The sequence below is a fragment of the Aricia agestis genome, chromosome 18 (genome assembly GCF_905147365.1).
Source record: "Aricia agestis chromosome 18, ilAriAges1.1, whole genome shotgun sequence".
NCBI lineage: Eukaryota > Metazoa > Arthropoda > Insecta > Lepidoptera > Lycaenidae > Aricia > Aricia agestis.
The window spans coordinates 13424682-13447449 of record NC_056423.1 but is presented as its reverse complement, the minus strand read 5'-3'; the positions used below and the strand labels follow the sequence as shown (position 1 = coordinate 13447449).

Here is a 22768-nt window from a genome sequence, read left to right as displayed (position 1 = left end):
AAATTAAATAACATTTAATGAAATATTTTGATTGGAAAATAAATTGTTTTAAAGGAAAGGTCAAATGATTTCTTAAGGTAAATGACTGGTAGATTGGACAGTACCAGTCATTGGAAAAAGCACAAAAACACAATATTTATATAATGTTGCTTTAAAAATTTCCTATTTTTAAAGTAAAAGAACGCATGTTTTTAAATAAAAACAGTCAGTTTTTAAGGCCACATTAATAAATATGGCGTTTTTGTGCTTTTTCCAATGACTAGTACTGTCCAATCTACTAGTCATTTACCCTATAAACAATAAAATTACTTTTATTTACGACTTGAAGAAAAGGATCGTAATATCCAAGTTCGGTTCAATGTACCTATGTATAAAAAAAATATAGTTCTTTTTTTAAACTTTTCTCAAAACGCTCAAAACGATCCATAATCCGTTCCACTTGGGTTTGTATCACTGACGCTCACATGCTAGTGGAACGGGAACAACTACGGTCTTGAGCGTGAGCGTTTCTAACGTCATCTGGAACGCGGGGTGAATAGTTCCTTTGCCGTCATGTTGGCATTACTGTCTGTCAATAACGTAAACACGGCAGACATGCTCTGCTAGTATTCATAAGTTTTACTGTGATTTCGTGAGAAAATCATGCCGAAAACATTAAAGAGTGGTGAAAGAATGATGGCGTTAAGAGTGAAAGTGTTTTGTGAACGTGAAAAACGTAACGGGGGCCCAATAAATGTGAATAACTCAGGTTGCCGCCATTTCAGCTTAGTGAAATAGGGTTACCAGCATCAGTTTACCCTGGAATACAGTAAAACTTATGAATACTCGCTCGTGTCTACCTTGCTTACGTTATTCACAGACAGGAATGCCAACATGATGGCAAAGGAACTATTTGATTAAACGCACTTTTAGTGACGAAAACTACATACATGCGTCATGCCAACAAAGTCGCGGGTAAAAGATAGTACTTATATTATTATTATCATACCTAGTATATCCCACAACTTGTACATTTTGTGGTACACTTTACGGAAAAACTATCATGCTATTGATTTGTGCTTTAACATAATTTTTAATTACATATGTGTTATCATCAGTCAGTCAAGGTGTAACGACGCGAGCCCTCACAAAGCTCGGCTTTTAGCTAGTAAATGCGAAAGTGACTTTGTTTGTTTGTTACGCCTTCACGCATAAAGTACTAAGCGGATCATCATGAAACTTTCATACGTACTCTTTGTCTGGGGTATGGAGAAGGACACCTTTCATCCCGGGAAAAAGAACGGTCCCCGAGGGATAGACGTTAACGCAGGATAAGCCGCGGGCGAAAGTTAGAATTATATAAAATTATTACATTATTATATAAAATTAGGGAATTATTAAAAGTATTTTGTGATAACATATTATTATCTCCCCTAATTTAAGGTAGCACAGTAAAGATAATGAGGTAACACTAATTTGCATTAGTGCCAACATGACGGCAAAGGAACTACCGTATTTGATGAAACGCACTATAGCATGGAATTAATTTAAACTAGTTATACGTAGTATATAGGTATTAATTCCATGCACTATAGTATAATACATAATATATTTGTAGAGACGAGTGACGTTGACGTTTCATAGCTGTCGTTTTCTTATTATGGCACTTCGGCTATATAACTAAGGCCAGTGTCAAGTATTATAAATGGCGGGAAAACAGTATTGTTGCATGTAACAATTTTCAGCATTGTTTCTTTAAATCGTCAGGTCAAAAGTCTAGTCAAAGTCGAAGTAAAAAGTCAATACAGTCAAGGGGTCAAGTCGGTCGATTCAGTAAAGTGGTAGACGCTTTACTGAAACTTTCGATGGAGTTTTGGAGGGAACACAAAATAGCTCGTTTCTGGATATAGCATCACTTTCCTACACTTGTGCACGATAACAAATATTTAATGGTTAATATCCTACTAATATTAAAAAACCCATTTTAAAACACAATTTTAGGAAAATAGTACAAAAACACAACATCACTCTTTCAAATTCCCGACAAAACTCCTGTCAGCTGATTATGCGTGATTGACAGCACTTTTTTTTTAGATTATGGAGATAAAAGGATGCCACCGCTGGTGCTGAACTGTGCTGTAGGCTGTAGCCTATTGTGTACGTGTACGGTGTACCTGCTGCCAACTGCCAAGTCCTTCAAGTTATTTAAATATTATTTTTCACAAATTATTTTTATTATTTTAAAGTAATCCAGCAGTAGGTTTAGAACAATATATTTTGTTTTGATAATGTTTCCCTATTAATATTATGATGTAGGATCATAGGAGTTAGGAGTTAGGACGTCCGTCCCTGTGAGCGGTTGATTGGGGGATCACCGCCCACAACATAGGCCCCGGGGAGAAAGGCTCCCCTGATGCCCGGGCGCCTCTCGGTGCAGACAGGCGGCGGCAAAGGCTGCTGCAGCCGTAGAGATGCCGGAAGCGGCAAGCGCTGTGGAGGACGCGGTAGAATGCGTAACGATCCCGCTCCTCCGCGTGTAGCGTTGACGAGGGCATGGGGGGGTTTTAGTCGGTACTCGGTAAACCTCTGCGGAGGGAGTCCGACATACCACAATGGGGATTGTCCATTTTTTTTAATTTTGCTCATTACAAAAACATTTCGAGGAATAAAGTCAGTGATCGTTTTTCTGTATATAAACGAAAAAAATACCCATTAGTTACTTATATTTTTGAACAAATATGTTTAACCTTTGTTTGACCTTCAATGGCGTTAAATTAGCAATAAATTCGACCAACATTACGTTTCGAACTTTTGGTAAGCTTCTCGTATCAGCTTTCACATAATGAGAACTTGCATTTGACGAACCAGCCATTATAAAAGATTGAAAGGAAAAAACATATTGCAGAGGTCAATTATTGGCCGCCGATGATGACGTCAGAGCGAAACTTTAAAAATTTATTGAGAAAAAACTAGCCAATGAATTTCAAAATTATTTAATTTATATTCTTAAAATACCCTATTTTAACGAAAAAAAATATAAAAAGTACATGTGATTTTTTTTTGACAATGCCCATTCCCCCGAGGGGGCGGGGGATGCGTAATGCATTTCCTAGGACGTAGGTAGCACTAAAATAAAACGCTTCGTAAAATATTTTATATTTTTAATTTATGAAAATTTTTGAGCATAATTTATCTTAAATTTATAACATACTAATTAATATACTTACTTATTTTATTTAGTATGACCAGAACTTTATTTCCTGCAAGGGAAATCTGATCAGACTTTATTAACATTTTCTTAAGTAATGGTAGCAAAACAAATATTTTTATAAGATTTATCAGAATACAGAAACTTTATTTGTTTTTAGTACTTGAGTACCTGTTTTGTTACCATATGATCATTATTATAATATAAATTACTACTGTCTTAATATTTCTATTATCTATAATCTATAAAATATAAAAAAAATCAATAAAAAGTTAATAAGTAAGTATTATTTATTTTTAAAACTGTACAGCAAATTACATTGTTTAAGATATTATGGCAATCTTACTTCGTTGTATTTGGTAACCCTAAAAGTTTGTAACAAAGTCGAAATCATAGTAATTGTAATTAATTATTTTTTAATAAGAATTATCTTAAACACAGTCTGCATACAGTTGCATTGGGATGTTATATTGTTAAGTGTACACTGTAATACTTAGGTATAAATAATAAAAAATATAACATGAGTGTCATGTAACAACATTGGAAAAATACCAAAATACATTTGCCCTCTTGTCCGAAACGAAAAGGAATGATGTTAATTAAAATATAAGTAAATATTATTCTCCTTGATTTTAGCATTTAAATGGAGTTATATTAGTTGATGTTATTATTGAATATGGCAACACTTTACACTACCATTGAATAAGGCTCACAGAATGAGTTAGTTGAGGTAATGTGACACCCGTGAGCTAGTCAATGTAATGGGGAATACCTAACACGCGTGTGCGTTTATGTGCCGTTATGCGTGAGCCAGTTGAGGTAATGCGTGACACGCGTGAGCCAGTCAATGTAATGGGGAATGCCTGACACGCGTATGATGTTATAATATGACGTTATACGTGAGCCAGACATGGGCGTAGTGAGGTACGGGAGCCCCTACAAGAGCGATCGGTTGCTAATGCTCACGAGTTTCATACCTAAACGTGGAGCGGAGAGAGTTGCCGGGTGAGAGGAGAGGCATTCAATCTCAGTTCGCTCGTATGGTGTCATATGACGTTATGCGTGAGCCAGTTGAGGTAATCCGTGACACGCGTGAGTCAGTCAATGTAATGGAGAATGCCTGACACGCGTATAAATTACGTTACGTTATGCGTGAGCCAGTTAAGGTAATGCGTGACACGCGTGTAGACCCCAGGATATCCTGGTTCTCCGCACTTGTTGCCAAAGGAGACCACGCCGATTTGCGTCCAGCGACCAGCCGCGAGCAGCATGAGGGGACCGCCGGAGTCACCCTGAAATATGAAAAGTTTTATTGAAATGGGGGTTTTTAAAATTCGCTGTTTGGAGCGACAACAATACACGAAAAATTTATGAATTTAGTAGTTGTTACATATTAGCTATCCGCCGGGTGGCTCTGTCAGGTAAAAAAGTGACGAGATTATTTACAGTTTTTGGAACTTCCACCTGGGGGCAATAGACTTATAGGGAGATGGCGGAATTACGTGGTTTGGTTAGGTCAATTCAATGTTAGTCGTGATCTGTCAGCTTGGTTTGAGCTAAAACAAATAGGTCTGCCATATGTTATACCTGGCAGGCGTTCCTCTGATACACACCTGGCAGACGTTTCTCTGATACCCACCTGGCAGGCGTCGACGCCGCCGCGCGGGTAGCCGGCGCACATGAAGGTCTCGGTGATGGGCTGGAAGTACGCGCGGTCGCAGTCCTCGTTCCGCCACACCGGCAGCCGCGCCTCTAGCTGGCGAGAACTCTCCGAACCGCCGTATCTGAAAAATAATAATTAATTGTCAATCATCACTTTTTTAAGAAGTTTTGGTCAAACACGGAATTTATAATTAATATTGAATGTTGCAGGAATCATACTTTTTTCGAGTTAACTGCGAAGTTTACCGAACGATGCATGAGTTTCGGTTTCGGTTTCGGCTATATTTTGGCCGAAACCGAAACTAAGGCCGAAACTAGATTTTTTGGCCGAACTGGCCGAAACCGAAACCGAAAGTTCCGTCGGTCACTACACACTTCTAACCAAGACATAGAACTTACGCTCCATCTTTACATTTTGTGGATAACGTTTAATGGTGATCGCGGTCACCATTAGGTAGGCTCAGTAGTTTCAGAACCTATTTCTGAGTAAACTCTCATCCTAATGATAGTGTGGCGGTACCCACAATTCGCCTAACAATCCTGCATCGCGCTATCGAAGTTTCGGAGAGCGGCAAGATATACACGACGTCTGAAATGACGTCAGTGGGCTTCGGTCTGACCGAGTATGCTATCTCGCTCGGTCGGAAGATCTTCCTTTTCGGCCGCCACTAACAACGTTAAAATAGTATGGATTATGATATTATTGATTGATGACAGTTACCTGGTAGTTCCCCAGCCGACGACAGTGGCGGTGGCGCCGTCGAAGGTCCGCCTTGCGAGATCCCCTCGCGGGAGACAGATGGGAATAACGTACTTTGACTTCTGGACGTTCTCTGGAAAAAGGAATGGCAACAGTATTAATTATCTAAATCTATTAATAAGTGGAAACTGACTGACTGATTTGGAAATTCTGTTGGTTCTCACACAAAATCTTCCTCCGTTTTTTTACATAAAATAAGGGGGCAAACGGTTCACCTGATGGAAAGCAACTACCGTCACCCATGGACACTTGCAACCCTAGTATTTACAAGTTATTTAAAACACACGCCACTAGATGGACAATTTAATTAACTAAGTAAATACTGCACGTTTGAATTTTTTTCAAGTCAATTTTGAACTGAGATAAGTAAAAAAATAGGATTTTGGTGCGATCTCGGCAACTCGGCAAATGTATGGTCGTTTGCTCAGGGAATGGCCTTAAGCCACACATGAAATGCATTGCACAGCAGCGGTGCAATGCATTTCATGTTTCGTAGCATTGACGGTTTGTGACAATTTCATACAAAGAATAATATAATGTTTTGGCCGTGACGTTTCGCCACTGCAATATAGTTACGCCTAGTGCGGTCTCACCAAGATATTTCTCAAGGACTCACCAGCTAACACCAGCACCGCGATGTCGTTGTAATAGCCAACGCGGGAGAACTGGTCGTGCGCGCGCACCGCCGCCACCCGCAGCGTGACGGGCCGCGACGGCTCGTCGTCACGCGCCAGGTCTACGTCGCCCAGACGCACGCTGAACTGACGGGCCGGGAACCTGTCAGGAACCAGAGGTTTAACTAACTTTACTGACAATGTAGCGGACCATACAGCGATAGTGGGTTCCGGCGTGCCCGAGCATACCACCTCGCTCGGTCGGAAGATCTTCTTTTGTAGCCTCCACGCATTAATAAAAACACCTACTCCACACACGGTTCTTCTGTCCGACCTGAACAAGTACAATGTCATTTGACAGACAAATTGTTATTAAATGCCGCAGCACCGTCAACTTTCGAAAATCAGGTAAAGATTAGAACATGGATAAAATATGTTACCTCATAAAGTTGATGTTACAAAACGCAAAGTTTCATGAATTATATTATATTTTTCCACCAATTCTTCATCTTCTTCATCTTACATATCCTGTTAGTGATGTTACCCATCTTATATCTTACGGTCTCTGTTTGGAGTCCCTGGTGCAATGTGCGGCTGTCAGCACATGTCGTTTATCGATCAGCGTCCCCCCGCACCAGAACTCCCGGCGTTTGCTGCCGTGAAGGTAGATGGCTGCCATCCAGGGCCAGGCACCAGGCTTGGACTCCGTACCGCCGACAATACGACCTCCCTCGTCCTCGCGTTGTCCACAATCTGTAAGGTAATGAAACTTTTTAGGCTCGTTGAGAGTGGAGGATATTCATTATATTCACGATATTATAATATCAGAAGTCACATCATGTCAGAAGCTACGAAGTACGAGATATTGTGCGATATTAATGATGGACATCATTAATATATAAGTTTTACTTCCGTATGTATCGGTTAAAGTTTTTTGCTTTTTGTATTGAGTTATGTAATAATTATAACGCCAATTTGTGGAATTCTACATGACCTGCCTTACTTGTTAGTCATGTCTTATGTAACTTTTATGCTTAGTCACAATAATTATGAATATGAGTACTAATCAGGCGTTGTATGTGACCATAGATTCAAGGCTTAAGTGGAGAATTTACTTTAAAATTAATTGAGAGTTCCAAATCTATACGGGAATTGGCATTCTGAATTATAATTATTTACCCTCAATGTCGACAATGTTGGAATAGTTCCCGATGAACTGCGGCACAGCATGCGTTGTAGTTGTCGTCGTAGTGGTGACAGTAGTTGTTGTGGTCCGCGGAGTGGTCCTCGTCGTCGGCTTCCGAGTTGTGGTCGTCGCTTTCGTTACCTTTGGCTTCTTCGTCGTGAGCGATATTATTCCCGAAGGCTTCTTGGTTGTGAGCTGTACGGTTGCAGGTGTTGTAACCGGTACTAGGAAGGTAGGCTTGCTAGTCGTCGACACCGCTGGCTTTTCGATCGCCGGCGTCGCGATCACGGCGTCTCTCGGGCAGCACACTCCAGGAACGAACAGCTCTTTAAAGCACAAGGACTCTCTCAAGCCGACGAGATTGAGAAGCAGCTGCGGACAGTTGCTCAGGTCCTCGCAGTACCCTTGCTCTCCGTCTGGTGTGGTGCATTCCTTTGAGTCAACGTCCCCAGTCGCTATTTTAGTTATGGGAGCATCTGGCAACACCTTGGGAAGCGCTTTCTTAACGATAGGAGCTATTGTGTCCGTCACGTTCGTGCCTAAAACGTTTTTGGTCAAGGTGTATATCGCTCCAGGCAGTTTTTGTAGATTTGGATCTGATACGTTCCTTTCGTTTTCCTTTACGATGTCAACCAAGTAATGTCCAACTGTGTTTATCGCTCCCAGTGTTTCCGATATTCTGGTGAACGCTGAATCTGAGAACAGACGGCCATCATTCTGATCTGAGTCAGTTTGGATGACTCTGACTGGTGGTCTGTCATTGTAGTCCTGGTAACCCTGAAACCTCAGCAGCCCTGGATGTCTCGCTTCCTCATTGTAAGGGTAGGGCTCGTAGGCTCTGTTATAGTACGTCGGACCATCAGATCTTTTCCTGGGCAGCGGGAACTGCCCCCACTCCGGATGTCTGGACTGGATGTACGGGTTCCTGTATCCTCCGGGATCCACAAATGACACTGGAATTATGTAAAGAATGTTATACAATTTGGACCGAGGGTACGTTTAGGGTAGAGGCGGTCGGAAGGTGATGCGTACCTACCCGGGTGAGCAGACCGCTGGCCGTCTACTCCCACTGAAAGCACCAGGACATCTGCAACAAGTAAAGAAAAATTGTAAATAATGCTTTATTATTTTGTAATCGTTATGGTTTAATCGTTCAATCTCATAGTTATAAGTTATAACGTAAAGTATAAAAGCACAAGTTAATATGAGGATACCAGCTAATGATGCGCTCTGTCGGCACGCGGCGCTGATGGCCCGAGATTTATGAAATCCTCGGAAGCGATTTAAAATTACGCGTAGTGGTTTTGGTTGGTGGTTTATAGATTTCGATTTTCGGTTTTGCAGTTGGCGGCGTCGCGTCGGTGAGCGTCAAAGCAGACAAACTATAAAATCAGCCGTAGTGCGCGCTGTATGATTAATTTGATCGAACAATTGTCAATTACAAATAATATACTTAAGAGGTATTAAACTATAAATAGTTGTAATCCTCAGCATTACAGATGAGGTGCGACCAAGCGCGGCAGCGTTGTTAAGCCTTTTATCTCATTTACTAAAGCTGTCTGTAAGCAAATTAAAAGCTGCTTGTACGTCAAAAGTATCGTACTTTGTAGAGAAAATGATACTGGGTATAATCGAGTATTTTTTTTAAATTTATTTAATTAAGTACATGAAAAATAAGAAAGTCGGTTGAAATAGATGTTTCCCGAAACTTTGTTGCGATTATGTCTTGTCTCTAGACTCCAAGTATCTGTGTGCATAATCTCAGGTGCATATATCTACTCTCATAATCGATAATGTTGAGTAACTGACAGGAAAAGGGACAAACGCATTATCATATTAATAGGACATTAATTAGGATATATTATTACTGCAATATTTTCATGCCAGAGTGCAGCTAAGACACTGAACAATAAGTTTTGTTTTTTGACAAACAATATTAACTGATAAGGCGTGTGCGCAACATGTCGGATTATTTACTTACAAGCACTGACATAGTATGTACTAAGTACTTACTACCTCAGTGCTTACAAGTTACAAGTATGACCCTGTGCGTTATATTCTCGTATCACAATGTTAGGCCGCGTACTCCTCCGAAACGGCTTAATGATTTTAACCAAATTTATATGCATATTTAGTGGGTCTGAGAATCAGCTACTGGGTACTTTTTATATTGATAAGTGCATATGTTGAATAAATAATAGTAAATTATTACAACTCGAGACTGACGGCGACCATTGTTTGTGCGACGGGATAGCGATGGACGTTGCCATGGTGACATACTTATTTAGTCAGTTCAATAAAATAATACCGTCGAAATACTTTATATATGGCAAAGAAACGTTTGCCGGGAAAGCTAGTATTCCTATAATAATTTAATCATGGATGTATCAATTTATAGTGTAGGTACAATAACAATACATTTGTGACTCTACATCCACTCATTACAGTTTTGTTTCTCTGAAATGGCGATACAACGGATTGAGGTCAATGAAGGTCCAGCGAACCTAATTGGCCATCCATTTGTTTGGACCGGTTTGGTCAACGGTACCTTTACTGCACATAATTAGTTCATTTAGGACTTTGTTGGGATTAAAATTACAAAAATACAACCCATTATAATAAAAGGGAGCACGAGCGCTGAGCGCCTTCCTCTTGAATTAATTATTATTATTATTGATGGTTTTAGTTTGCTAACGTCAAAATAACCAATCAAAAACATGTTGAATAGGTAAACTCCAGTCAACAAATATCAGCAACACATAGGCATAGAAAACTCTTAAGGCCATCCCCTGAGCAAACGTCCTTGACCATACATTTGCCGCGTTGCCGAGATCGCACCAAAAACATTTTTTTTACTTATAGTTCAAAATTGACCTAAATAAAATTCAAACGGCAAATAAGTAGTTAGTGTAGTTAGTGAACTTTCAAATTATGAGTTTTAGATAAGGTTCTAAAAACGGTAAATAACGGCATCGCCGAAGGGGAGCGTCTTAAATACTACTACATAATAATAATAATAAGCCCGCAGGGCAACTTGTGGCGAGCTGTTGGGGAGTAGCGACCCCAACCCGAGTGCTCCCAGGGAAGCCCCTGTTCTCCATCTCCAGCTTGCCTTCACCGGCCGGCCGGAGTGAACACTGACGAAGAATCAGGCCCTACCTCTGCCTTGCCTTAACCAGCCGGTCAGAGTGGAGTCGCAAGAGCTTCGGCTCGGAGGGAGGATGTGAAGCGTAAGTGGTGAGTGGACGACGTGATGGGACCCTCTGAGGGTGCAAATGATCGGCGTTTAAAGTCCAGCGACACCTCTCCTGCCTCAAGCCGCTCTGTCAATGTTGCCGCCTCGGTGCACCGTGCGTGCGACCATTTTGAGGGGCCCATTCAAAGAGTTGGCGAGTCACCGTCTGCCAATTTTATGATACATGTTTCCACGTTGTATCGGCAGACGCCATAGTCCTTCCATAGTCCTAGTTACCCAGTCCACTAGCACCTCACCCCCATAGCCCGGTATCATTTCTAATATCCATTCCCTGTAATAGTCCTACACTGGCCGCTGGCTCTCCTTGGTTGTACTCCCATAGTGCGGACAGGGAGAGTCGCCGGCCAGTGTCACATAACATTTAGATTAAAACTGTGTAACGGGCCTCTACGTGTTGGCTTCGGCCCCACGCATGCCTTCCAAAGGTCCGGGATTTAATTGCCCGTGAGCAAGGAATACCTTACACAAACATAATAATAATAATAAACATTTATTCAACACATACACATTACACCATATTACAACGGACATTTGGTTCACATGACACAAGTAGTTATAAAAAAAAGAAGTAATAAAAAAAAAATACAAAAATATAAAATTACAGCAACAAAAGTAAAAACATTAAAAAAAAAACATAAGTACAAAAAAAAAAACAAAGTAAAGTGATGAAGTTTACAACTATAAAAAATAGCACATTCAATGCGGTGCAATATATATAAACATGTAATATATAAACATGTAATCGGATAACCTACTATCCATACTAATATTATAAATGCGAAAGTATCTCTGTCTGTCTGTCTGTCTGTCTGTCTGTCTGTCTGTCTGTCTGTCTGTCTTGCTTTCACGCCAAAACTACTGAACCGATTGCAATGAAATTTTGTACACAGTTATTCTAGAGTCTGAGAAAGGACATAGGCTACATTTTGATGTGGGAAAATATCTTATTTCCATGAAAATATCGATGAAAATTTATTCGCATTGCGCAGGCCAGCGCTCATCCCGGGGGTCCTGGGTTCGAGTCCCGCAGGCGGAACAAGTTTTCAATGTTCCTGGGTCTTGGATGTGTATTAAAATAATATTTCAAAAATCTTAAATATATTTTATGTATAATATTATAAAAAATCCAGAAATATATCGATGCAATTTAGTTCTAATACGATTCAACAGATGGCGTTTAATTTTATTTTAGTTCTAATACGATTCAACAGATGGCGTTTTATTTTTTACTTAAATATATTTTATGTATCTATACTTCTATACTAATCCATACTAATATTATAAATGCGAAAGTATCTCTGTCTGTCTGTCTGTCTGTCTGTCTCACTTTCACGCCAAAAACTAATATTATAAATGCGAAAGTATCTCTGTCTGTCTGTCTGTCTGTCTGTCTGTCTCGCTTTCACGCCAAAACTACTGAACCGATTGTAATGAAATTTTGTACACAGATAGTCTAAAGCCTGAGAAAGGACATAGGCTACATTTTGATGAGGGAAAATATCTCATTTCCATGAAAATAACGATAAAATGAATTCCTACTGCTGTTTCAAAATATGAAACCAGATGGCGTTCTAAAATAAAGGAGTACGTGTACCATGTTGGCCTATTATTCCATGCAGAAATATAATTTATCGATGCAATGAACATTTTAGTTCTGATATATGACAACAGATGGCGTTTTATGTTTTACTTCATTGTAATATAGAATTAATCATACTTAATGTTTTTTTTTTATAATTTTTAATACGTTAGAATATTATGTTTAATAATATTATCACTTGGTATAATCTATCTTATCTATTCCTACTGCATTTCCAGATAACGCGGAGTGTACCGTGTTAGCCTATATTTCATTCAGAAATATCAATGCAATGAATATTTTAGTTCTAATATGATGGAAAACAGATGGCGTTTTATATTTCACTTTATTGTAACAGAACTAATCATACTTTATTATAATATGTTTTTATTCATAACTAGCTGTTGCCCGCGACTTCGTTCGCGTGGACTTCAGTTTAATAGCGCGCGGTGTCAACAAAATTGGTGTCAAATTAAAAAAAAATTAAAACCCTGGTGAGTGGTAACCCCTTAATAATTATTCAAAATACCCAAAAATAGCTGTGCAGGGTGCACATAATATTTCATTATTTTAAATTAAACTTTATTTATGCCAAATGAGTAGTGAGTTATTAATAAACGTGTATAACAATCGAAAGAATCGAAAAAAATACATTCAGATGGTACCATCTCATATAGAAACACCCTTGAGTAGCGCTATCTAGCGCGATGTAGGGTCTCTTAGCGTCATCTCATTATGAATTTTTGAAATTTTCGATCGCGGAAAAACGAGACACAATAATAGCTTATCTATTGTTATCGCGGCCGGATGTGGCCGCTTGGGGCTTCATGAATTAAATAAATGTACGCATAAACAACCCCTTTTTTCAGTTAAAAAGTCTATGTCCTATGTCCTTTCTCAGGCTTTGGACTATCTGTGTACAAAATTTCATTACAATCGGTTCAGTAGTTTTGGCGTGAAAGCGAGACTGACAGACAGACAGAGATACTTTCTATATACTATCCGTTGGTATATTTTGACCCTGGTTATAACGAAATTTTGTCAAAGGTTTTATGAAGCTTTGAAATGGACACCAACTTTGTTTATTTAAATTTTAAAGTTGGTGTCCAATTTTCATTGTTTTAAATTTCACGTAAGTATATATAGGTATCATTGTTTTAATTTTAAAACAAACAATTTAGCGTGCCGCGGGATTACCTTCGCTTTTACGCGAAAGCTACCAAACCGAAAATGTTTGGTCTGCGAGTTACGACTTGCGACCTCCTCCGTGGACCGTGAGTAATTGTATTCTGTGGTTGCGAGTTGCGACTCGCCGGCCGCCGCGCCGCGTGCTTTAGGTGGGGGAAACATGTCCAAGTGTGTCTACCCGAACGGGCAGACACGTGAGGGCAGACTATTGTGACACACGTATGCGAAATTGAATTTTTTCCGATAGAAATTCATTGGTATTTGCTTCAAATTGATTACAAAATTGTGCATTAAGTTTTTTTCGTTTTTGGTTTTACTATAATTTCTTCGTTTTGTTTCTTTAATTGTTACTAGCTGTTGCCCGCGACTTCGTCCGCGTGGACTTCAGTTTATAGCGCGTGATGTCAACAAAATTGGTGTCAAAAGCTTTTATAAAAAAACCCTGGTACCCCTTAAATCAATACAGCTGTGCAGTGTGCACACGATAAGTATTTCATTTTTTTATATTAAACTTTATATTTTATGCCAAATTTTAAAGCTTATTTAGACAACTTTACCCATAAACTATTTATCATTGATAGATTTAAGGTTACGTCACTGCACAGATAAAGTACTGACTTATTTAATACCGTAGAATAGATATAACAATCGAAAAAAATCGAAACTTAAATGTAAGATGATACCACGTCTTATAGAAAGACTTTTGAGCAAGCGTCAGCGCGATGTAGAAGACGCACGGCGCCATCTATTATGAATTGTTGGAACTATCTTAATTTGAACAAATTTACGCATTTTCACCCCCTTACAACCCTTTTTTCCAGTAAAAAAGTAGCCTATGTCCTTTCTCAGGCTTTAGACTATCTGTATACAAAATTTCATTACAATCGGTTCGGTAGTTTTGGCGTTTGGCGTGAAAGCGAGACTGACAGACAGACATACAGAGATACTTTTGGCGTTTGGCGTGAAAGCGAGACTGACAGACAGACAGACAGACAGAGATACTTTCGCATTTATAATATTAGTATAGATTATGTGCACACTGCACAGCTGTTTTTGGGTATTTTGATTAAGGGCCGCGCTACACCGGAATGGCAGCGGCGAGGCGAGCACTTTCAGCGCTGCCATTCCGGTGTAGCGCGGCCCTAAGAGGGGTACCACTTACCAGGGTTTTAAAAAGTTTTTAAAGACACACATTTTGTTGACACCGCGCGCTATAAACTAAAGTCCACGCGGACGAAGTCGCGGGCAACAGCTAGTTATTATATAAGGAGAAATTATTGAAGGTCCTATGCAAAACAGTTTTGCAAACAATGTGAGTGGAAAAAACGCGGCACGCGGGTGCAATATGTTATGCCGGTTGACACATTTACATTATAATTACGGATTTGCACCATAATACGACAGTATATATTAAGTCTATGATAATAAGTAATAACACATAATCCACAGGGTAAGCCGTAAGCCCGGCCGCACATTGTCCGAATTCTGATCAGAAACAGTTGAATTTCGCCGGACCGCCACCCCGCACACTATCCGAAATATCCTTCCGGCGAGTTCGAGCTCACTCGGCTCAGTACAAAATGTAAGAGACAGCGCGGACGTTCAACTGTTTCTGATCAGAAATTTCGGACAATGTGCGGCCGGGCTAAAGGTATTAAGCCCTGTGTAAAATAATCCATACTAATATTACTGATGCGAATGTGTTTCTGTTTGCTCTTCACGCCCAAACCGCTAAATCGATTTTGATGGGTATGGAGAAACTTTGAGTTCCGGGAAAGGACATAGAATACTTTTTATCACGGAAGAATGTACGGTTCTCGTGCGATAACGAATTTTGACGTGACGGAATTGCGGGCATCATCTAGGAAATACTTATTACACAAAGGTCGGAGCAGAGGGCGCTACTAGCACATAGGCCCCGCGTTCCATTTGATGTTAAAAACGATCAAAACTCTCAAAGTAGGAGGCATTTTGAGCGTTTTGATCGTTTTTAACATCAAATGGAACGCGGGGACAGTAAATAATCCGACATGTTGAAATAAAATAAAAAGACGGGTTGCACTCCGGGAGTGCCGGCACAAGTGAAAACTTAATTATTAACGTTGTGCATTATTTTTTTTAACCCATTTTTTATGAAAATCGATTTTTAAAAAATCGATTTTTTTAATTAATCGAAACCCTTACAATCGATTAAAAAATATCGACAATCGAAAAAAACAATCGATTGTTCGATTAATCGATTTCGATGTTATAACACTACTCTCCAACCGTCTTACGGTTTTTCGATCAGCACCAAATCAGCACGAGAATCTGACGCGAGTTTCACAGTTTTTACCCATCCCACAAAAGTGCTCAACGTCGCTAAAGAAGTTTTCACTTCAAAAAGCGTGAAAATATTTTAGTAATATATCCTAGTATGTTATTACGAGACAGGCAACTGGCAAATAGAAGTGATAGAAATCACGCGGCCAAAATAATTATGTTTTATTTGACACAATTGCTTGTATTATGTCTCTCGTCAAGCCATAAATTTTACATCCGAGCTGTCGAATAAAATTTGACTGAGTAACGTGACACGGCGAGAATCGCGTCGCCTGCGAGGATGGAGCATCCTCGTGTGAGTCAACAGCCGCGCGGTGAAAGCGGTGACGCGCGGCCATTGTGTAACGTTACATAAACTGTCACGGTCGAGATAATGATGATTATGCCGAGTTAGCGTAAACACGACTCCGTTTTAACCGACTTCCAAGGAGGAGTGTCAGTTTTTATCAACCTAAGTTAAGTGTATAGCGGCCATTAAAGTTTGTATGTTGCATATGTCATCGTCTTAGGATCTCCAAAGATACTTTAGTTTGGGGGTGATGCAGTCATTGTGTGTTGCAAAATAAATTCAAATCAAATATCGTCAGCTATGTGGCAATTTAATTTGCAAAATTTTTCGAAAAGAAGTAGGAGAAGAAAAACAAAATTTTGAATTTCGAGCGGCGCCATCTAGCTGGGCTTGTTAAAACTAATTTTTTTACAAACATAACCAACTGTGTGTCATTAATATCCCAAATTATCATCTTTATTCTTTTGTGACTTACTATTTTACAATGATATTCTATGTTACTTACGTAACTAGATTGGAAGTTTACGGTAGCAACGCGTTGCCACTTCGAAGATGCCTGCAGGCATATCTCACATACATAATGACATAACGAATATATGACTTGACATTGTCTTTTGAACAAAAAAGTGGTTACGCATTTCTGAGAATCTTTTGTAAGACATTGCTACTCTAGTATTTTAGAAACTCATTGCTATTTTAAGTGAAGAATCAAGAAAGTAACAAAAGACATTACTAGTCTTAACAGTGCATACGGGTGGATGTGGCGCAAACCCCTCTCGCTGTGAGTCTGTGACCGACACAGCCGACACTCCAAAACCGCGCCAATATGAATATTTATTGTTTTTAATTACATAATTATGCGCGATTGTGTAATGTTACACTTTTGAATGCATAAATAATTTGTTTTGAATTCTTAAAATTAGGCCAATTTTTATTGTGTTTTGAATATTTTTAAACAACTTACGAAAAGGTTTGTATTTGAAAATTTTGAATACATACCTATAATTATATACTTACCGAAGAACTTTTGAACGAACTTTTGAAAGAACACACACACACACACACATACATACTCAAGCTCAACATACACGTCTTATAAAATACTCTCACAATCTTTGACTTAGGTACTTACCTCTAAATGATCATAATATTATGATGTTAACACTAAAATATGGTTTAAAGCGAGGTGAAACCCCATTTTGTTATTTATTGACACCCGATTTACCTAGTTCCAATATAATAACGAAATGTAAAAAAATATGAGATATAGAGCACAATATTTTAATAAAAAATAATACTTTTGCTGTAATTAATTTACAAACTCACCTCCGACAAAACTCTTTGACATCGAAATATAAGTATTAACAAGAATAACTTACACTTTATTTTAATAAATTGTTAATAAATTTATTTTAAAAGGTCTGAACCGAACAATCTTTTTTCTTAATAGTTACTTATTTCGAAAGATATTTAATTTGATTCGATCAGTTCAGCCAGTTCAGCGTGAAGAGGTAACAGACAGACTTAAAAAATATAAGTAAGGATTTAATGTGTTTGTGGGTCAAGGTTGTGCAACATCCTTCCAAAAAACCAGGCGATATTAAGAAAAGATTTGCATAATAACCGAGATTTCGTATCGGGTTTTCCTACACGTGATTAATTTTCAATACCTACTTGAAACGGAGATTTCAAAACTCGAGAATCGAGATACGTACTGTAATACTCCGTACTCGTAATTCGTAAGAAAATTTAATTTTGACAGAAAAAAATGTGTTATTCCAAGAAAAAAGTGTACCATTAACGTTAATGACATTCAAATGTCAAAATGGCCCAAAACAACAAGGAAATGGGGCCATTTTGGCCACACTTTGCCTCAACATGCCATTTCTATTATAGAGTACGCGACATGTCTAGAATCTAGATGCTGTTTACACAAATATTTCGCATGTAATTTTTTGGTTTATCAGCATAAAATATTTTTATTTCTCTACACTTTGGCTCTATTAAGATTGGCAAAATAAACTGTAAAACCTGACTTGATGTTACCGCCGCCGGAACCACCGTGGTTTGGATTAGAGAAATTTAAAAGCTGATGGTAGAGGTTTTTGGTAGAGTTATGTCAAGTCAATGTTAGTCGACCTCTGTCGGCACTCGGCTGAGCTTGACATAACACGACCAAATTATGTAGAACCACTATCTGCCTATCAATTAATTACATACTACGGATATTTTGTGCAGGTAATAAAGTACTTCTTTAATTTTGCAGTTATAAAATACTAGATAGGATACCAGATTTAAAGCAGCTTCGTTGGACCAAAATTCGTCTATCGGAAACCGGGTTAAAAAGCATCATTTGTCCTTTCCCAGGAATCAAAGTATCAGCATACCAAATTTCAGCAAAATCGGTTCAGCGGTTTGAGCGTCTAGAGTTAACAGAAAGACAAACACGTCATTTTGCATTTATAATAATATAATTATAAGTATGGATTTTCCTTTCCTCACTAAAGAGTAAAGCCAAATGTTTCTTACGGTACCACGGCCTATATTGAACTTACAGCCATCTAAGCAGGCCAAATTCGTATCTTATGCCATAAATCGACGGCGCTGATTATGCCAGGCCATTACACTAGCTCTTACTGACACAAAATCTATGTTATCACTTATCAGATAACGCCGCAGTAAATCTTACGATTTTGAAACACTAATCAAAGAAAAGAGGCTCTTAAGTGATAAGTATGGCGAAGTGTGGAATCTGCATGGATCTTCCAGTGTTGCCAACTATTCAAAACGTTTTCCCCCTAAAGCAACTTCAAAACCCACTAAATTTCAACAAAAACTTCCCAAAAAATCAAAATATTTAAAATTTCTTGCGGTATGTTCTACTAAGCGCTCAAAACGCTGAAATACACCTTCAACAGGCCAAACAAACGAACAAACAGGCCGACAGTTTTTAAATGCTTCAATCTTTCTTTTTTCATTACATACAATGACAACAAATATAATAATCTGTCAGCCTACTGTCAGCTGGTACGACTCAAAAGACTATAGCGACATGTGCTTTGTGCGGCAGTTCCATCTTAAAGGTGGCTTTCGGATCTATGCCACGAGCGACCGCGACCGGTAAAAAATCAAATAAAATGCTACTTTATGACATAGAATATAGGTATCATTTTCTATTGACATTTACGTGGCGGCGGCGTAAAAGCTAGTGGTTGAGTAAAATGAAACCTATAACCTATGTCATAAAGTGGTATTTCGTTAAATTTTCGTCCGTCGCTTTCGTTAAGTAATCCGTCGTTAAGGTTGTTATTAAAAAATATTCCATTCTTCAAAATTTTTATCCCCAAAAATATCCCCAAAAAATTTTACCTCCTAAAAACCCACTAAATTTATTTTTTCCCACTAAATTTTGTGGTAAATCCCCATAGTTGGCAACACTGGGATCTTCGTGGTAGGAAAGTCATGCATGAGCTTCAGCTTCGACTGGACTGAACTGTCTGAATAAAAATTAATAACGGCCACAGAGAACGGCTTGAAAACAGTTTAATGGTACCGGTGATGGTTTAACCGGAGGTTTAGGCTGCGTTTCCACCGGAGATGAGCCAAGTTGTGTTGCTAGGAATGTGTTTTTAACAACCAATAGAAACGCTTTATTTGCCTGACCACGTTCAGCGCAACGATTCTATTGGTTCTTGTAAAACACATTCCTCACAATGTAGCTTAGCTTGTCTTCGGTGGAAACGCAGCTTTAAATGGAGTTAGGGATTCATAAAACCATAGAAACGCATCATGGGACCTAATAAATGCATTTGATAATTTCTCTAGTAGTGCGAGTCTACGACCGGTGGTTATCGCTTAACATCAGGTTATCCCGCTGCTCTGATTCTGCTTTTAAATTATTAGAAAAAAAACTTCTAATACCATTTCAGTGTGAGACCCGCAAAGAAATAAAGAAATATGTAATAATCTGTCAGTATTTCTACTACCCGTATGTTAATTATTACTTACTACGAATTAATAGAAATGCTGACAGATTTTGGCGATAAAATGTAAGGGATAATTTTTTTTAAAAGTGATGTCCATTGTCTATTCGGCCAAACTTTGTCTGTGGTAGCTATACTTGCTGTAATTTACGATAAAGTACATAACAATCATCTAATGATGCTCTCAGGCCTCAGCGCCACATACGGCAAGAACTCTTGACCTGAGGAGTTGGGAGGTGTAAGCATGTGTAAGGACGAAGGTGTTTTATGCAAAGGGTCTAATGAGACTTTCAAGGGCTGCACGGGAGAACATAATTGTTACTTGTGTGTTTCGTATTCTTTTGACGCTTGGTAGTTGATAGTGTGACCTTTAGGACCTATGACCTACTACAGTGTTATACTAGAGCCATAATCACAGAAAATGACATTCATTTTTAACCAACTTCCCGAAAAAAGAAAGAGGTTTAATCCAAAAAGATCATAAAGTTAATTATACCTAGCTATATTGACTTTATGAAAAAAACGTTTTTTTTTTTGTATGTCATCAGTCATCACTCATCTATAGACACGTGTTATGTGTGTAGATTTATCTTAGGGTTGTCGTCTATTTCACGAACTTTAGCTTCCGTTTTAAAAATCCCATGATCTGATAATGTCGGAAATGGCAGCCGTTAGGCTCAAAAGGGATATTTTGACATCTAAGTCATCGTATTGTAAACAAAAAAAGCACTGCCGCGGGAATGCTATTAGCATTTTTTATCAACTTATGCGATTATAATTTGTGATGTCTAGTCGTAGTCGCACACACTGCACACAATCCTTTCGGTAAGTTCGGTAACACTGTAGTTCGTCTTCTTATCTTTGTAAATTGTAGCACACCCTGTAAGTCAGTAGATTTATCCGAATCCTTATAGGGCGTTTATATTTTTTATGGAAATTCTTGTAAGAAGAAACTATAAGTACTTTAACATGTACCTGACTACTTTACTAATGACTTTATATTCTTAGAACGAACCATAAAGGATGTCAGCCACCTATCATGGATCACAATAACGCCACATTATGGCGACAAAGTTGCAAAATTGGCAAATGTCACTTTCTCCCGGCCGTAGGTAAATATTTGGCAAAAGCCCAAATAAGGATCTGTGAACCTAGCGGATAGCTAAATATGGGAAATCCGCTATTGATGTAATTATTGTTTTCACGTTTTGATGATAAACGAAAACGAGTTTTTTTTTATTTTATTTATTTAAGTATTTATTTATTTAAATCAGGCTACGTAGGCCCATACAATATACACCTTAATGCATGGGCGTACCGAGGGGGGGGGGGGGGGGGGCACACGCCGTGAATGGGCCTTTTAAGCAACCAGCAAGTTATTATCATACTCAATGATATATTATATAGACCCAATTGGGTCGTCTTTTATTTAGTCTGTCTCTTTTATGTAAATGGCATTGCGTATCTTTTGTTTCACTTACCTGTCAAATTTGTCAATGTTGTTCGGAAGAGATTTAAACCGGAAAATAGTATGGACGTAACAGATCTGTATAAGTAGAATATCATTGATCATAGTCTTCTTTTATGCCGATTTCGAACCAGCAATATCATCTAGTTAGGTATGTATGTATTATATTATTGTTAAATGTTAGTTAAATAGAGAATTTGTATTTATACCTATGTTTATGTATGTACAAAAAGACACTTAAATATTTTTCTGGGCATACAAAATTTGAGTAAACATAAAACAGATATGTCCAGATTACTGAATAAACGTTTATTTATTTAAGTATTTTATTTATTTTATATATTCTCATTGAAGAAAATAATTGAAATCATTGGATAACATTAATTTAAATCTCTTATTGGGATTTGGGATGGGAATGGCAGCCAAAAACTCCATTGCGCCAAAATTCGTTAATCGCGTCGGAACCGTACCTTTTTGTGGGATAAAAAGTATCTTATGTCCTTTCCCGGGACTCAAAGTAACTCCATGCCAAATTTCAGCAAAATTGGTTCAGCGGTTTGGGCGTGAAGAGGTAACAGGCAGACAGACACAAACCTCACCACAGAGCTAACTATACATCAATCGAAGCACAAGTTTTTGACGATTCCATGATCCATCCATCCATCCATCCATCCATCCATCCATCCATCCATCCATCCATTCATAATATGTATACTTATTATCTTAATTTACCCGATAATGTGGCTTAGTAAGGTCTGCATATATCTAGGAAGACACGAAGTTAAGAATTTAGCTGATAGTCTTTATGTAAAATTCTAATCAGACGCTTATATTATATGTTTTGATAAGCATAAAATAGGAAATGAACCGTGATATGCAAGCTCCATTAAAATAAAAATAAAAGTTACTCACAGATAAGAAAATCTAAAGATCGCTGCCATAACTGAATATCAGCCATTACGCCTACAATAATGTAATGTTACGTCAGGGCACTTTCACTGCGGCGCTACTAACATAGTACACATCGGCCGCTCAACGCACAAGTTCAATGCACCGATACCGAAAAATAAAAAAAATAAAAAATTTGAACCCGACCCGAAACGTCAAATCGAGTTTTTGGCGGGAGACGCGGGTTAAAAAACGCGTGTCGCGCGCTCACTTTCGTCGTGTTTAGTGCGGCGCGCAACACTGCCCGTGTGCTTTTACTTTTCTCAAATACAGTGGGGATTAAAAAATAATGGCCTAACAATCCGAACATCTCGCGTAATCTTAAT

At 38.5% G+C, this 22768-nt stretch overlaps 1 protein-coding gene across 1 annotated transcript; it reads right to left on the bottom strand.

Annotated features, from left to right (window-relative positions):
• Window positions 1-3725: 3725 nt before the first annotated feature.
• Window positions 3726-22652, bottom strand: LOC121735878 (proclotting enzyme-like). Its single transcript, XM_042126854.1, has 8 exons — window positions 22407-22652; window positions 8446-8496; window positions 7403-8362; window positions 6784-6976; window positions 6226-6386; window positions 5571-5682; window positions 4827-4971; window positions 3726-4479 (listed from the first exon to the last, which is right to left on the bottom strand). The coding sequence occupies exons 1-8, from the start codon at window positions 22450-22452 to the stop codon at window positions 4324-4326; spliced, it is 1824 nt and encodes a 607-aa protein (XP_041982788.1). The 5' UTR covers window positions 22453-22652; the 3' UTR covers window positions 3726-4323.
• Between the last annotated feature and the right edge of the window lie 116 nt (window positions 22653-22768).

Excerpts from the sequence above, each read along its gene's own strand:
- LOC121735878 (XM_042126854.1), bottom strand. The coding sequence starts at position 22,452 with ATGGCTGATATTCAGTTATGGCAGCGATCTTTAGATTTTCTTATCT. Across the intron at positions 8,363-8,445 it reads CCAGCGGTCTGCTCACCCGG|TGTCATTTGTGGATCCCGGA; the intron begins GTAGGTACGCAT and ends ACATAATTCCAG. Across the intron at positions 4,480-4,826 it reads GCGGCGTCGACGCCTGCCAG|GGTGACTCCGGCGGTCCCCT; the intron begins GTGGGTATCAGA and ends TTCATATTTCAG.